General features: G+C 36.7%; 1 protein-coding gene across 1 annotated transcript in view; it reads left to right on the top strand.

The window, feature by feature from the left end:
* LOC143448749 (uncharacterized) overlaps nucleotides 1–15,469 on the top strand; it is a 51,481-nt gene extending 36,012 nt beyond the window's left edge. The window contains exons 48-85 of the mRNA XM_076948603.1: nucleotides 652–775; nucleotides 876–1,139; nucleotides 1,345–1,475; nucleotides 1,654–1,783; nucleotides 1,964–2,212; nucleotides 2,411–2,504; nucleotides 2,707–2,891; nucleotides 2,989–3,128; nucleotides 3,331–3,460; nucleotides 3,554–3,688; nucleotides 3,844–3,987; nucleotides 5,298–5,552; nucleotides 5,677–5,937; nucleotides 6,680–6,940; nucleotides 7,025–7,163; nucleotides 7,344–7,486; nucleotides 7,591–7,699; nucleotides 7,934–8,094; nucleotides 8,175–8,447; nucleotides 8,577–8,828; nucleotides 8,969–9,079; nucleotides 9,263–9,406; nucleotides 9,518–9,778; nucleotides 9,981–10,179; nucleotides 10,328–10,446; nucleotides 10,520–10,627; nucleotides 10,831–11,191; nucleotides 11,444–11,568; nucleotides 11,827–11,940; nucleotides 12,064–12,160; nucleotides 12,351–12,769; nucleotides 12,908–13,091; nucleotides 13,272–13,372; nucleotides 13,472–13,699; nucleotides 13,894–13,963; nucleotides 14,314–14,354; nucleotides 14,521–14,650; nucleotides 14,954–15,469. Coding sequence (XP_076804718.1) covers nucleotides 652–775; nucleotides 876–1,139; nucleotides 1,345–1,475; nucleotides 1,654–1,783; nucleotides 1,964–2,212; nucleotides 2,411–2,504; nucleotides 2,707–2,891; nucleotides 2,989–3,128; nucleotides 3,331–3,460; nucleotides 3,554–3,688; nucleotides 3,844–3,987; nucleotides 5,298–5,552; nucleotides 5,677–5,937; nucleotides 6,680–6,940; nucleotides 7,025–7,163; nucleotides 7,344–7,486; nucleotides 7,591–7,699; nucleotides 7,934–8,094; nucleotides 8,175–8,447; nucleotides 8,577–8,828; nucleotides 8,969–9,079; nucleotides 9,263–9,406; nucleotides 9,518–9,778; nucleotides 9,981–10,179; nucleotides 10,328–10,446; nucleotides 10,520–10,627; nucleotides 10,831–11,191; nucleotides 11,444–11,568; nucleotides 11,827–11,940; nucleotides 12,064–12,160; nucleotides 12,351–12,769; nucleotides 12,908–13,091; nucleotides 13,272–13,372; nucleotides 13,472–13,699; nucleotides 13,894–13,963; nucleotides 14,314–14,354; nucleotides 14,521–14,648 — 6,390 coding nt within the window. The 3' untranslated portion in view covers nucleotides 14,649–14,650; nucleotides 14,954–15,469. The remainder of the gene's footprint in view (nucleotides 1–651; nucleotides 776–875; nucleotides 1,140–1,344; nucleotides 1,476–1,653; nucleotides 1,784–1,963; nucleotides 2,213–2,410; nucleotides 2,505–2,706; nucleotides 2,892–2,988; nucleotides 3,129–3,330; nucleotides 3,461–3,553; nucleotides 3,689–3,843; nucleotides 3,988–5,297; nucleotides 5,553–5,676; nucleotides 5,938–6,679; nucleotides 6,941–7,024; nucleotides 7,164–7,343; nucleotides 7,487–7,590; nucleotides 7,700–7,933; nucleotides 8,095–8,174; nucleotides 8,448–8,576; nucleotides 8,829–8,968; nucleotides 9,080–9,262; nucleotides 9,407–9,517; nucleotides 9,779–9,980; nucleotides 10,180–10,327; nucleotides 10,447–10,519; nucleotides 10,628–10,830; nucleotides 11,192–11,443; nucleotides 11,569–11,826; nucleotides 11,941–12,063; nucleotides 12,161–12,350; nucleotides 12,770–12,907; nucleotides 13,092–13,271; nucleotides 13,373–13,471; nucleotides 13,700–13,893; nucleotides 13,964–14,313; nucleotides 14,355–14,520; nucleotides 14,651–14,953) is intronic.
* Nucleotides 15,470–15,709: the final 240 nt, after the last annotated feature.

The following is a 15,709-nucleotide window of genomic DNA, read 5'->3' as shown; positions in this document are numbered from 1 at the left end:
GTAAGTGCAAAAATCAAATCTATTGTTGTTTACGGTAAAGACTTTTTGTTTTGTAATAAAAAATCATAATTTTAAAATTAATTTTAAAAATATAAACGCTTAATAAAGTACAGTATTTTTTTTATAATAAACTACTTTCTTGTATCAAGTTACATTTCTATTGCTCTATATAGCGTTAGTCGATTATAACATCACAATACAAGGCATGAGTCTTTTGCTAGTCCAATGTGTATCGGTATACTTACAAAATAGCTTTCCAAATGTTAACACTGGTTCGATTGAAATTTAGCTGCAGTAAATCGCACAATTATTGAAACCGGTTTCGTCCAGAGCCGAGAATTAAATAGGAACCGATAAAATTGCGTCCATCGCGGGAAAACGTAAAAACATCTTTTGGACAAGTTTGTTTGACAAATCATCAGATTGAAGAAAAAACAAACAAATTCACCTCACGGAGAAGAATATATAATAACTTGTTGATCTATATTGTTGGCGTTACAACAAAAACTATCAATGAAACATATTATAAGATTAAAAACTTACTTTTTTACGTGGAAATACAACTTTCTTTTATGCAGATCAACTTTTTTTCTGCTTTTAAAGCGAATTGGTCGCGTTTGTAATTGTACTTTAATATTTTTTGTATTTTAGGTGAGCTCTGCAAATATAACTGGTCTTGAATCAGGGACAGTGCACAATATTATAGTAGAAGCAGCAGAAATAGTGGGAACAACGATAACAATGATAGAATTGTTTAACGTTTCACAAATAACTCGTAAGTTTTGTTCTTTGATTTTCAGCCGGTGCAAATACCAATTCAAAAAGGAAAGTCAGTAGTGGTTTCAAACTTTCTTTCAAATTTTGGCAACTCACAGGTCCAAGTGCTCCTATGCTGACCGCGCAACCACCAACACCCGACAACCTCACTGTAAGCTGGTCGGTTAGAAAAGGCGCTGACAGTTACTATGCTACACTGTTTGACAATAATCGCACTGAAGTGATCGGTGTTGGTGGTGTTGGAAGTACAACGGCAACCAATCTGACTTTGACCAACTTGGAAGATGGGACGAACTATTACCTCCAAGTGTGTTCAGTAAATAGCGCCGGAAGCACTTGTGGCGAAATAGCCGTGACTGGATGTGAGTTCTCCTTCAGAAATCCCACCATACATTGTGTGCATTCAGTGCTGGTAGTTTTAGATTTGTGAACCGATAGTTTCAGAATTCTATAACTGTGCGACATGTGTATCATCTACACCTATACCGCGAACTACAGTACTATCTGCATCATTTTTCTATTTTTGTGTTTAACTTACTTATTTATGTTCTTAATATTAAATTGCAGTTATACCTGTACCAAGCCCGCCAATGGTTATAGAAGTTACACAAACTACGGTCGCCCTCAACTTTACCGCAATATCCACAGCAATTTCATACAATGTTACGGCTGTACTAGAAAACGGAACACTGGTTGAAGTTCGTTTTTGGAATCTACTTTATTAACAAAAATATATCAGTAAAAAAATTTAAAAAGGAATTTCTTGGTTGAAGTATTGTTGATGTGTGCTTTAATTTCCTAGTTTACTTACAGTACAAATTTACTTTCACGGTTTAAAAATTTAATTTATACCTTTTTTGCCCTTTACTCTTATAGGAATTGAACGTGTTCATCACAAATGTCACCTTTCAAAATTTGTTGTCTGGAACCGTCTACAACTTCTCGCTCGAGGTTACTTACCCGGGAGGATCATCCAATCCCAGTATTGGAGTGTCTCAAATTACCGGTAATACTGACAATTTTCCTGCATCCTATATATATATAAAGACAATCGTCTATAATAACACAGTCGTGGAATTACGTTTTTCAATGCATAATTCGAGTTTAATGTCTAGCTCTCGTGAATATACCACGTCATGTTTGGCGGTAAGTATTACTTAAATCTTTTAAAACCTTTTCCTAACAGTTCCTCCAGACGTTACAAGCATCACGGTTGCCGCAAGAACACGCAACAGCGTGAACATAACGTTTTCGCCGTCCATGAGCGCGACCAGTTACCAGATAACTGTCGATGGCACGAGCTACAATATGACAGTGAGCGACACAGCTGCTTTCATCGATAATCTGACCGATGGAACACCGTATAATGTGTCGGTTGTAGCTATCAACTCGGCCGGAAAATCTCCACCTGTAACTGAGATCGGCCTATACACAAGTAAGACAAAGGAAACATGCGTTGACTCATATTTGTGATGTTCTGGTGAATCAACTACTATTGTATTATTGACGGTCCACCATGCACGTATTTATACAAAATCACTAACAAACAATCTCGAAATTTGAGGAAACTTTTTCCAGATTATAGTTGTCTTCTGGATGGGGTAATGGCAACAATATTGAAATTGTTTTTCAGGATCTATCAGTCCAGCAAGTGTCAGCTTCGGTGACATTACAGCGGATTCTTTGGTAGTTTCGTGGATTTCGCAAAGGCCCAACCTCAATACAACGTAATACATTATTTGCTCTGAGTGTTTATATAAAGCTGTTTTACTGTGTGTAAGTATTTACGTGTTTATGTCATCACACGTGAAAGAATAGCAAAATGCACATTTGTTGACATTTTTCAATATTTTGCTCTTAATTCGGATTTGACATACTTGTTAGAGAGTTTAATTACACCGATGAAGTAAAACTTGAATTTCATTTCAGATCTTATCAGCCGACAGTGGTGTTCGCTAGCAACGGCACATCTGCTGTAACCGTAAACGCAGCCACTGATACACAAACTACAATTATGGGACTTGAACCAGGAACTGAGTACAACGTCACCATTACAACTGTGGACGCGTTTGGTCTCGTTGAGGCAGCAAGTTCACCAGGAAAACAGTTAACACGTGAGTTATTAGAACATACTTTCTCGCGTTATATGAAAAACGCTTATTACTGTTTAACGTTGTAGTTTTTCTAAATACATTTTTACTCTCCTTGTAGTTCCGGGCGCTCCTGCGCGACTGTTTTTCACCGAACACACGGACAACAGCCTGACATTTGCATGGGAGCTTGTACAGAGCGCACAGTCTTACAGAGTAGTTCTAAGAGAAATCACATCTTCAGCTTCCCCGTTTATTTTGGTAAAGGCAGAACAAGTTTTTTTCATTGTACAAAATCGATTGAAGTATCAAGCAGAAAAGATGACTATGGATTCATAATAATGCTCTTCGGTGTTTTGCCGATTATACCAACTTAAATCTGTAAAACGATTTATTGTTGATAACAATATAAAATATATATATATATAGAAAGATAGATAATATCTGCTTATCTAAAATCTAGGATAATCCATTTGTTACCGAAACTTCATATACCGTTACGTCACTGCAAAGTGGTGCAGAATATTTAATATCGGTATCTGCTATGAATAGGAACGGTCAGGGCGAACCAGCAACTTTAACAGATTATACAAGTATGTTGTTTTATGCAATTATGTTTATACAATACATCTTAAGCTATATCTGTTTTTAGGTGTTTTAATTTTTCGTGTGTTTTATTTTATCAGTCACAAATCCATTCTCCGCGGTCGCTGGCTTTGTTTCAAATACGAACTCTTCCATTGAGGTCAACGTTACGTCTGTAAACGGACCTGTCAACTACACAGTCCGAGCAATTTTGGCTGACAATCCCAGCAGCACAGGTAATTGCGGGTGAAAATGTGTCCTATAATTAATAAGTGAACAATTACTTGTGGATTAAACGGAATACCTGATGCATATATTTGCTTCAAGTTCCTTTCTCATAAAATGACGAACCCAATAACAACAGAATTTTCTCTTATTTTTCAACATACAGAAATGTTTACTTGCGTCGCCTTAGCAACAAATGTTTGCACAATTTCTGGTCTTGCTGCTGGAACTAATTATAACATCAGAGTGAAGGGAACTTACTCATCTGGAAGTGAAAGTCAATTTGGAGACGAAATGATCTTTACCACAGGTAATATACCATACATACATAACAACAATTAGATAAAATGAATATTTTGATATAATTTTATATTTCAGTCATAATACCCTGACCCTGGTATCCATTTAAACAAACTAATTACAGTGTTGTTCTGTTTGGGTGATATTATTATTTTTTATGACAAGTTGTTACATTACATATTTTAGTATTGTTCTAAATTTGTTGTTGTCAAATGCTGGCACATTCACCTTAAATAAATCTTATTTGTTGGTTGTGTCTTTCATTGTCATCCAAAAATTTTACTCGCGCAAATCTTCCGGCTTTCTACTCACCACTATGTTCTTTGCAACCGTCCAAGTTACAATATTATCCACTTGTTTAAATCTTGTAAAAATGCGCATATGAACTTACGCTCTTAGTATAAAACAGTATAACTAAGTGTTAAAAGTCAATTTCATACGACTATTTAATAAAATAACATGGTAGTTCAAAAGTCAATGATATGCCGTCTATAAACAGTCGATCGAGGTCCTGTAGATTTGGGGGTCGTAGACGACGTTTTATGCTTTGGGGAGTGGTAAAATGCACTGATACGATGCACAGATTATGATGCCTCGGTAAATTACGAACGAAACAAACAGTTACTTAAAAGAAACTATAAGAATATCTTTTACATATTTTAGAATATATTTTACCAGATTTTAATGACATCCAGTCTACAATAGTGTTGACAACAACAATATGAACACAAAACATCCTTAAAACACTTGGAGCTGGAAAAAATTGGCCCACTATAAATTGGACCATTCTATATAGCAAAATGTAGCTAATGTAACTAATAATGCAATTGTAGCCAATGTCAATAATTTCGTATAGCTACATTAGTTACAAAAGCAACATTTTTGTATTTGAGTGCTACATTACATACATTAGCAACACTTTGGTATATAGAATGGTTTGCTACACGTTCTTGGAGACTAAAGATTTTGCTAGCTATTAGCAGGAAATGTACATAAAAGAGAAAGTTTGAAACAAATTTTTGGATAATTCATTGAACCACGGAAATTGTCTACCTCTTTCGTTATTTTAATAGTTGAATGTTCTGTGTTCCTGATACACTTTGAATCTTTGCATGATGTAAGCTGCTAATGAAATCCTTTTTATCACATTTCTTAAGATTAAATAGTAATTGTGCTTACAATTATGAATTCGACTTGACAATTAGCGACTACGATGGTGTAGCTTACGGCCGAAGGCATCATTCTAGCGACTAAAGAAAAAATCTGCTTATTTCTCAACCTTACGCATTATAGAGTGTTAACATTAACATTATTTCGCAGTTCCCAATCCACCTGAAAACGACAGCTTCACTTCAGGGGACTTCGGTTTAAATATTTCAACCAACCCAGCTGTTGGCGCCATCTCCTACACCTTCACAATCGGCATCTTAAATGAATCAAGAGAATCGAGCAGTCCTACCGCAAGCTTTACCGGTCTTGCCTCGGGAACCATTTACATCATCACAGCAACAGCAACTCTATCTACATCGTATGGAAACTTTACTTCGAGTGAAGCCTCCTTTACAACTACAACAAGTATGAAAAAGAAAGAAAAAGAAAAAGATAATTAAGCTATAATTTATCGTTTATGTTCAACACGATACTAAATCAGGATTAGGAAATGATTACGATTGCGGTTGCACAAATTATGTTGTTTCAGCCAAAGCCATCCCAGTGAACGTTTTAATATCCAACGTTCAACCAAATCAATTCAATGTGAGCTGGGACGTCATTCATGGAGCAGTTGATTACTTGGTCAACGTAGACTCATTGGACACTTTGACAAGAGTTGTGACAATGGCTTCTAGCACTTCACTCACAGTTGTTGGCCTTACACCAGGAATTGTTCATAATATCACCGTTCAGGGAACTTATCCAATTGGAAATGGATCAGAAAGTGAAGTTGTTCAACAAATCACAGGTAAACTTATCGGGGTGATAAAAATTTGGGTCTTGAAATTATGGGCTACTTTGCAATAGCAGTTATTAGCAATCGCTGTTTGCTATTTTTTTCCACAATATAATTTTTTTTGCTGAAGCTTAGGAAATTTCGAATGTTTTGCATTAGAAGTAAAACCCCAATCTGTCACTTAATGTAGCTTTTTCCAATTATGTGTAGTACATATACATTGTAATACAGAATTTTATATATACCATCTGCTTTGTACGAAGTGGCAGATATGGAGACAAAACTGTTGCGATAATTTTGAAGTTGGTCTTCACTGTCAATAAACGTAAATGAACAAAATAATATTACATTAAAAATACCAACAATATAAGCAATAACGGTACAGTCCTGCCACAATTGGATCGTCAAAATCCCCCATGAATTATGCTGGGTGAACCGATTGCACGATGCCTTGAGGACAAAATTAAGCCTTCTTTCAATTTAGAATAGATATATCAATACAAGAAACAACATGAGAAGTTTTGAAATAAACACTACGTATATTATCTCTGACTTTCACATTCAGTAAAACTTTAAACTTGGTTGTACCAAAATTGAATTTCTAAAACCCACTATTCTTATCTTTCCTTCGTAAATGCTGCTTACTATGTAATTTTCATTATTATACCATCGTTTTCCTATAACGTCACCGTCTTCTTTTGTTGTTTTTACTCAAATGCTTTAACTTATTAGTCGTTGATGTTATGTGTTTCAGCTCCCGCCCAACCAACCGGCCTCATGGTGCAAACAGTAACCGCCGATGAAGTGACACTTGTCTGGAGTCTAGTTTCAACTGCCACCAGTTACCGAGTACTTTACGCCGAAGAGACCTCTATGACGTATCTGAATATAACACTTGATGTCACCAACGTAACTATCAGCGGATTGCAAAACGCTACGACATACAACTTCAGGGTTGTCGCCTTAAACGGAATTCTAGAGAGCGATCAATCTTCTGAAGTGCGACAAATAACAGGTACTTTGACAACAGCTCTTGTTTTAAGTTGTACAAAAATTGCAAAGTTCAATATTATACATTTTATCATTTTTCTTATTTCAGCCCCGTTAGCCCCAACTTTCCGAACAAACTCGACCACACAAACAACCATTCTTGTTGTTTGGAATACCCCTGTTGGAGCAGCTACATTTGCTGTGGAAGTCACAAACGAAACAATGACACCAGTTTACAACAGAACTATGTAGGTGTTATCTATGGCTTAAAACAAGAATTTTAGCTCTATCAATGACTTTTCACGTCACTTCTTTACACCTTAACAATTATCACAGCCTTTACGTTTGAGTATATTATATTAAAATTCTGTCATATCGAACTATATGGATGAAAACGCCACAATAATAAACTACGTTTATTGCTATAGAAATTCAACTTCAATTGAGCTGACCTTTACCGATGGAATAAGACCAGGCATGAGCTACACAATATGTGTGGCTGCTCAGACAAGCCCCCTCAACAGTAGCAAAGTGGCGTCAAGTGTCAAGTCCTGCATATTCCTTGTCACGGGTAAACCGCCATATTTGTTGATGCTTTACTCGTTGTATGGTTAACGATGATCCTAACACTTTTGAAATTTCTCTCGAGTGCCTTGACATTATACTTGTTATTAGCACCGGCCGATCCATCTGCACCGCTCGAAATATCCAGCACTTCAAATAGCTTGTACGTTCGTTGGAATCCAGCTGAAGGTGCAGTTGATTATAAGCTGGTCGCAGTTGAGTAAGTAAAGCACTCTTCTGTACTCGGACATGCAACACTTTTATTGTTGAAAATTAACTTTTTAATTTTTAAACCTTATGTAATAATCACAAAACGACTAAAGATTAACAGTAATAGGTTAAAAGGTATTTCAACTTACGATTGTTTTGTCTGTAATCAATTCAAGGCTTGTTCATCAGATTATCTCAATTTAGGAAACTCAACCTAATGCAACGGATGTTTCTTTATTTATAGAAAGGAAAACTCAACTGCTGTAGTTTTCATGGAACAAGTTGGCGATGTGACCAACTTCAACATAACTGGACTAAGCCCCGAAACAATTTACGTTGTATCCGTTACTTCGTTTAACGAGTTGGGAGCGACTTCTACTGCATCGTCGTCTGATCTTCAAACAAGTATATGCTTACTGTGCAAATACCGAACAAATGTCATTTGTTATTGGTGCTGCTTAACTTAAGATAATCTTGTTTGACAGGACCCATACGGCCGACCGTCAGCTTGGTGGAGGTCACTAATTCGTCGATATTCATAACTTGGACGCTACCTGCCGGAGTACTGTATTCCCAATTACAAGTTCAACGTGCTGATGGGTCTGGGCTTGAAACTGGAATTCAAGAGACTAGTGTAATAGATGAACCAATTAACTCTTCTTTCGTGTTGGGTTTGACTTCGGGTACCGAATACATCTTCTCAATCACTTTGCTCTCGGCGAAGCGCAGTGAAGAGGGCACCCTTACCTATATAACTCGTAAGAAAACATTTGGCAGTATCGTGTGCTTTGGAGCTACAATATAGATTCAACTACACGAGTCATATTAAACGATGCTGAAAATATTCATGTTCTACTGTCGCCTCATTTACTTTTTATGTCTTCTAGTGCCTGCCGCTCCCGAAAATCTCGGTATAAATGCTCAAACAACGTCAAGCTTAGATTTTATCTGGGATTCCGTAACAGGAGCCAGCTCCTATTTCATTACTTTGTATAACAGCGGATTTACGCAAACTATCTCTAACAACTCGCCTACAGCATCGTTTACTGATCTTCCTGCCGGTACAGCTTTTACCGGAACTGTAGTTGCCAACAACTACGCTGGAAATGGATCTGCAGCTTCTTATTTCACCGCTACCGGTAAACTCTTAAAAGATCTGAAATTTAAAACTTAGGTTTAGTCAATGTAACACATTATAATTTCTTATGAAGTTAAAGTTCGTAAGGCACAACGTTTAGTATATATGTATAGTATATATGAGTATTTCACGTCTTTACAGTGATCGAAGGCGGTTTTACTATAAACCAGACTGCAGTTGGAGAAACCAGTGTAACATTGTCTTATATCGGACCACCAGCGGCATTCAGCTATGCTATATATTTCTCATCAGGTAATATTTTAAAATGAGATATACTGTAGGCAAAAAAATCATTTAAACCAACAACAAAGTGTCTATTGGAAACATTCAGCTATATCTACACGAAAACCTTTCTACTCAGACGATCTACTGTAAATAATGTTGCAATGGAACCAATTAAGAAAGATTTAACTTACCAGTATAACGAACATGTAGGTAATGAGACACAATCAATGAACACAACAATGATATCACCAACCATCACCAATCTCACTAGTGGAGTCCAGTATACTTTCACGGTCACAGCAATTTATGAAACAGCAAGAAGCAATGCAAGTGAACAGCTATCCTTGTACACAAGTGAGATATAAATCAGATGTCTTATGGTTGTGTTTGTTTCTTCTCTTGGCAAAAAGTTTGACAGAGATTTCAGATGTTTGTTGATGTGTTGACTTTATTTTGCTTTAACAGGAACTTTACCTCCAACTGGCATCGAATACAATGCTACAGGCGCGGATGGAATTTCTTTGCGTTTTACCCAATCGCTCGGTGCAGTGTCTTACAGAGTCATGGGAATTGGTCCAAGTGGTGAAATGTTGATAGCGGAAAACGTAACATCTACAACGATATCATTTGCAAACGCCACATTGGGTGTGTCTTACAACTTCAGCGTTGTCTCAATCAACGGAGATGGCCTAACCAGCGCGGCAGCTTATGTTAACAACGTGGAAGGTAAGACGTAAACAGGTAGTGAATGATAAATGTATGTTGTTGATGATTTGTGCTATATTGTTCAATCATATTTTGCTTAATTGGCAATATGGAGAAATGAAAATGTTCGTTGTATTTTTGATTCATAAGTGCAAAGGAAAACATGCTGACTATAGGTGTTAGTACACGTTATTTATTTATTTTTATCAATTTTCACTTTTAGCTCCCTTGCTGGTATTCGAGTTTGAAGTTATACTACAGTCGTCGATCGTGTTTGTACCTGCTTTTGGAGACATAACCTCTCAAGAATATATGAACTTAACTAATGGCTTAATTGCTGAACTTGAGATCATTTTATCCTCTCTGCCCGGGTTTCAATCGGTCAACATCACCGGTGTTTTTGAAGGAAGCGTTACTGTTCAGTAAGAATGCGTAAAGCTACTTCCTCCCACGCAAAATAATGAAAACTTCAAAGTTTGGAATTTATTGACCTGGAGGAAATAATATTTCTTTAGTGACCTGAAATTATCGTTTTTCAAATATCGAGTGAAATATTCAAATATTATGCAGATTTACGGTTATGACCAACCGAGCGGGATCAACTGCTCAGAACGTCATTGACACTTTCCCGTCCAACATACCAAGTAACTCGACTTATTTCAATGACACGGGACCGCCGCCAAGTACTGGTAAGACAACCTACGTGCATTTCAATATTTTCGGATACGAACAACCGACTTAAAAAGGGAAGTTACTTTGCAGAGTTGAATAGATGTTTGAGTGTTTCTTGCCCAATCAATTCAACTTGCTCCTCATCGATGAGTGAATTTACCTGCACATGCAATTCTGGATTAGAACTCAATTCCACAGGTAAACCTGTGCACAATAAAACAGCTCATATCAACTTTTAGCTTATTGTTCGCAGTTGAAAGAGAATATATATAAAAAATGATAAATCAATTATATACAAACCAAGTAATCTTGTTGTCTTACTTTTAACGTTAAAATATTTCTGTTAATTTTGTTTGCCCAGGCGTTTGCAAGTATCCACATTTTTAAACTTTTGTTTTCAGGTAATACCTGTGATGACGTCAATGAATGCAACGTAAATACTTCTTGCGATCCAAACGCAGATTGTACAAATAGTTTTGGTTCATTCTCATGTGTTTGTCGCATGGGGTTCACTGGAAACGGAACAACGTGTTTAGACAGCGATGAATGTTTACCTACGTCACCTTGCAATACAAACGCACAATGCACTAATAACGTTGGTTCATTCAACTGCCTTTGCAACGAAGGCTATTCAGGCGATGGATTTAGTGTCTGTACAGACATTAAGGAATGTGAAAATTCAAGCCTGAACAACTGCCATGAAAATGCAGGATGTACAGAACAAATTCCTGGCTTCAATTGCACTTGTAACAATGGATTTACGTAAGTCAGTTTTATTATTCCTACGGTGACCTATATTATTTACTATCTTCAAAAAGCTAATTATAATCAATGCTTAAATCTGAACCATTGAAATTTGGATTAAAGAGGATAGAATGAAAATGCTTCCAGTAAAGTTTAGATTTAAAAACCTTACCTCAAACATAGCAATACTCACGCTGCCCAAGTGACGTTATAACACCCCTGCAACAGATAAAAAAACAATCAATTCATGATAATTATATTATTGTGAAGAGGCAATGGAACGTACTGCAACAATACCAACGAGTGTCTATCCAGTCCATGCCATAACGATGCAACTTGCAACGATACTGCAGGAAGTTTCACTTGCGAATGTAATCTGGGATTCCAAGGAAACGGTAGATTTTTGTATTTAGTAGCCCTTAATATTCCAAACCACAGTCGAATAACTTTTTTTGTGGTTTTCTGTGACAATTTTGTGGAATTGTAAGATGTAATTGTTGATAAATTGAAACGGAACCTGAAAATGTCTGACCCAACTTCCATCTCAAGACAGAACATAACGCAATTTTGAAACATTCACAAGTTAAAAATTACTTTCGTACGAGTCTGCCCTGAGACGTAAAAACAAATCACGAACAAATAAAACATTTTAGGCACATCCTGTGAAGATATTAATGAGTGTGCTGACAGTAGCAGCTGCCACACCAATGCCAATTGTGAAAACATGCCAGGATCATTCACTTGTGATTGTAATTCTGGTTATACAGGTAGCTTGCCTTTCTCCTGTTGTATGAGCATATAAATGTGTATATTTATCTATGCATATGTAGTATAAGTATCGTGTTGGTGGTTTCAGTAACACGAACGGTCTTTTTTCGTATGTGTTAAAGGAAATGGGACTTTCTGTGCTGATGTTAACGAATGTGAGATAAACACTAATAACTGTCATGCTGAGGCAACCTGTACCAATTCGATTGGAAACTTTAGGTAACGGATTGAAAACTTATTTTGATGGTAAAATAATGTAGAACACAATTATATTTTCATCGACACCATCTTGTGTTTATCTTAGTTTTTATCTTGGCTAGATTTTGCACCTGTCCTGCTTGAAGCTCTATCTAAAATCCAAACACCAACTCTGGTCTGCTTTAATTATAATTAATGCAATTACTTCCAGCTGCGCCTGTAACTCTGGTTTTACGGGAAATGGAACAACTTGTGACGATGTTGACGAATGCTTATCAACGTCATTGAATGAATGCAGTACAAATGCTGAGTGCAACAACACCATTGGGAACTACACATGTGATTGTAGTACTGGTTACACCGGCGATGGAAGAACTTGCAATGATGTTGATGAATGTTCGACTTCTGATCCATGCGATTCCAATGCCGTTTGCAACAACACCGACGGATCGTTTGTATGCGTTTGCAATCCTGGATATAATTTGAATTCTTCCCTTCTAACGTGCACAGATGTTAATGAATGTGACAACACTGCAACTTGCCATCCCAATGCAACTTGCACCAACACAGAAGGAAGTTTTATGTGCGCGTGTAATGCTGGTACCACCGGAGATGGAGCTGTTTGCTTTGGCAAGTTCTACGTCAAAATTGAATTTATTTTAGAGCAATTTTTTATGTTTTGAATTTGGTAAGGATTTAATCTTTTTGTTCCTCGTTAGGAACTTTTATAAGACAGCTTTTGTAAACCCAACTGCTTTTGAATTTCAGAGATTTTCGTCAGCCAGATTACTCTGCTTCCATCATTCATATTCACTCAAGACCTCACAAACTCCTCATCACCAATGTTTATTGCCCTTCAAGACATTGTCACGACACAAATGGACATAAAATTCGGAGCTAGTCGAACCCAATCAACAGTTATACGATTCGTGGAAGGAAGTGTCATCGCAATGTAAATTTGCATTGCTGCTCATAGTTACAATTGCAATAAGCCACGGCGTAAAGTTAAAACTTATTGCATTGTTATAGAAGTTAAAGTATCGAGCGTATCTTGAACGCCATAGTACAATTAGCTGACTCATCATTGTTGTGAACCGCACTGAAAATTTCATGATCAAGCATAATTTTGCAGAATATTGGTCGAGATTCGCGGACCTTTCACAAGTGAACAACTTATCGCGCAGTTTAATGATAGTTTGGGTGACCCGATCTTTGCAAATGGGCCCAGCACAAGTAATATTTGCAGTGGATATAATATTAGCCAGAAAAATGAAGACGTTTAACCGATTCACCAAGTACTATACATTCAGTTAACAATTGTTTCGTCATTAGCCTTGACCTGCGGTGCCTGTGCAATCAACGCAGTCTGCAACGAAACCGATTCTGACATGTGCTCATGCAGTCCCGGTTACAGCGGTGATGGCGTCATGAGATGCGACGATATCGACGAATGCCAGGACACTTCGATTTGCGGCGATGGCGGCCAATGCATAAATAGCGTTGGTTCTTACACGTGTCAGTGTAATTCAGGATATAATTTAGTCGCTGGATCGTGCGTATGTAAGTGCTAATTTGTATCTTTCTTTTGACTTTATGCTTTTCATTTATTTATTTTCTTTTTGAAACAACGTCAGTTAAGTTTTAGCTTTTCGAAACAGATCAGTTTTAACGATTATGTTAAGAAATTAGCCAGTGGTGGCCATAAAAAGGGGCCAATGCTGGTTGGATAGTGACGATAACCCTTTGTGTTGCAGCTCTCTGTAGCGAGTTCTGCCAGAATAGTGGAAGCTGCAATGTAGGCTTGGATGGAAATCCCCTGTGCACGTAGGTTTTCGTTTTATTCTGCCCGTAATATATTTTACTAAAATTTTGACATGTTAATGACAATGGTATATAACAATGTTTCGACAAACCGCTCCAAACGTTTAAATTGTTTGAATATGTCATATAGAAGTCATACGTAATGCCAGTCTAACGGATTTAGTATACTTGTGCTGTTTTTGTTCATATATGATTATGTACGTTACATTTAGTGTAAGTTACAGTGGGCAATAAATTATAGTTAAGTTTACCAGCATACTTTGCTATAGGTGTATTCTGAGCTATTTTTTGTCGTATTATACTTGAACAACATGTAGCTTCCACAGTTTCATTTTATTTTTTGCCACTTTTAGATGTCCTGCTGGATTTATTGGAGACAGATGCGCCGAACAAGGTTATAACATAGAAATAATATTTTTCAGTGTACGATATACCTGGCAATGTAATTTTATGCTTATTTCTTTTACACCTGTTGTGACCCTGAGTGTGAATATGGCAGTAATCGATATTCTTTGTTTGAATCCGCAAACACCTGTAAATATTCTTCCTTTTTTTGAAAGATACTGGAAGAATTGTTGGAATTGTTCTGGGTGTGATCGGCGGTGTTGTGCTTATTGCCATTATCGTCGTCTTAATCATTTACTGGAGGAAGCGCAGAAGCTCTTCCAAAGATTTGACATCCTCATAAAGGTAAAGATTGACATTGTTGAAACTTTAAAAATAACTTAAGATAAGACTAAACAGCTGTGCGTAAGATCATCGCACACTTATTCATTAAATGTCCCCTCTGTTGTATTGTATTGTATGAAATCTCCCTTTACTTGTCATTGGTCCTATGATTGATTTTTTCATTCCTTTTGGAGAATGTTTGCTGAATGCTGTTATACTGTAGTCCATGTTGCTGCCTTTGCAAATGACAGGTTTCATTGTCAATAGTAATTTTGAAAACGAAAGGTAACATAAAACATAACTCAAAGTAAACAAATGTTTTAGGATCTTTAGAGTCTACAAAAGCGGATTCATCTTCAAAGTCACAAAATCCACTTTGAATTTGTTATTACCTATTACTAACCAAGGTTTTGCATTTGCAGTGAATTAACCTTTGCTTTGTGTGATAATCATGTGTTTCGGCATAAACGTCTAAAAAGTTACAAATGACAGCTGTCCATTATCTTCAATGAACGACCGTTTCGTGTTTAGCATTCGGAGTACTATTATTTTCGCGCAAGACGACGCGAAATCGAGCGATAGCGAATGACGTTTGCCTTACTACTAATGGTTCGAAAGGAGAAAATGACGCTGTATTTTAAAACTAGACTGCTTAGTTCAAAAATGTTTACTCTGATCGTTGTAGGTTTAATCATATGTGTTGCTGCTTGCTACTGTATTTTGTTTCCACTCTTTACCATGCACAGTATTGCACTTATTAAACTATGCTTCCAATTACATACCATGCATACACTGGCTTACTGCTGTTGTAATTGTACATCAATAAAATTCATTAACGCATCTAATCGGATCATATTTCGTATTTGAAATTACAGCAGATTAAAGAATGATTAACAAGATAATCTCGACACAGATTTCGCGTATACAGTCAAGGTAAAGCTAATTAGCTATACAAATTCAAATGAGACAGTTTGTATTTTTTCTGTAGTTTTGGAGGCATGTAGAATTATTTTTGATGGGTAATTTGGTAAGTACCACTTCGAATTTGACAAGCTAATTTTGTCCCAGTAGGCCAAGCTG

The sequence above is a fragment of the Clavelina lepadiformis genome, chromosome 3 (assembly GCF_947623445.1).
Source record: "Clavelina lepadiformis chromosome 3, kaClaLepa1.1, whole genome shotgun sequence".
Taxonomy (NCBI): Eukaryota; Metazoa; Chordata; class Ascidiacea; order Aplousobranchia; family Clavelinidae; genus Clavelina; species Clavelina lepadiformis.
This window is presented reverse-complemented; position numbering and strand designations above follow the sequence as displayed.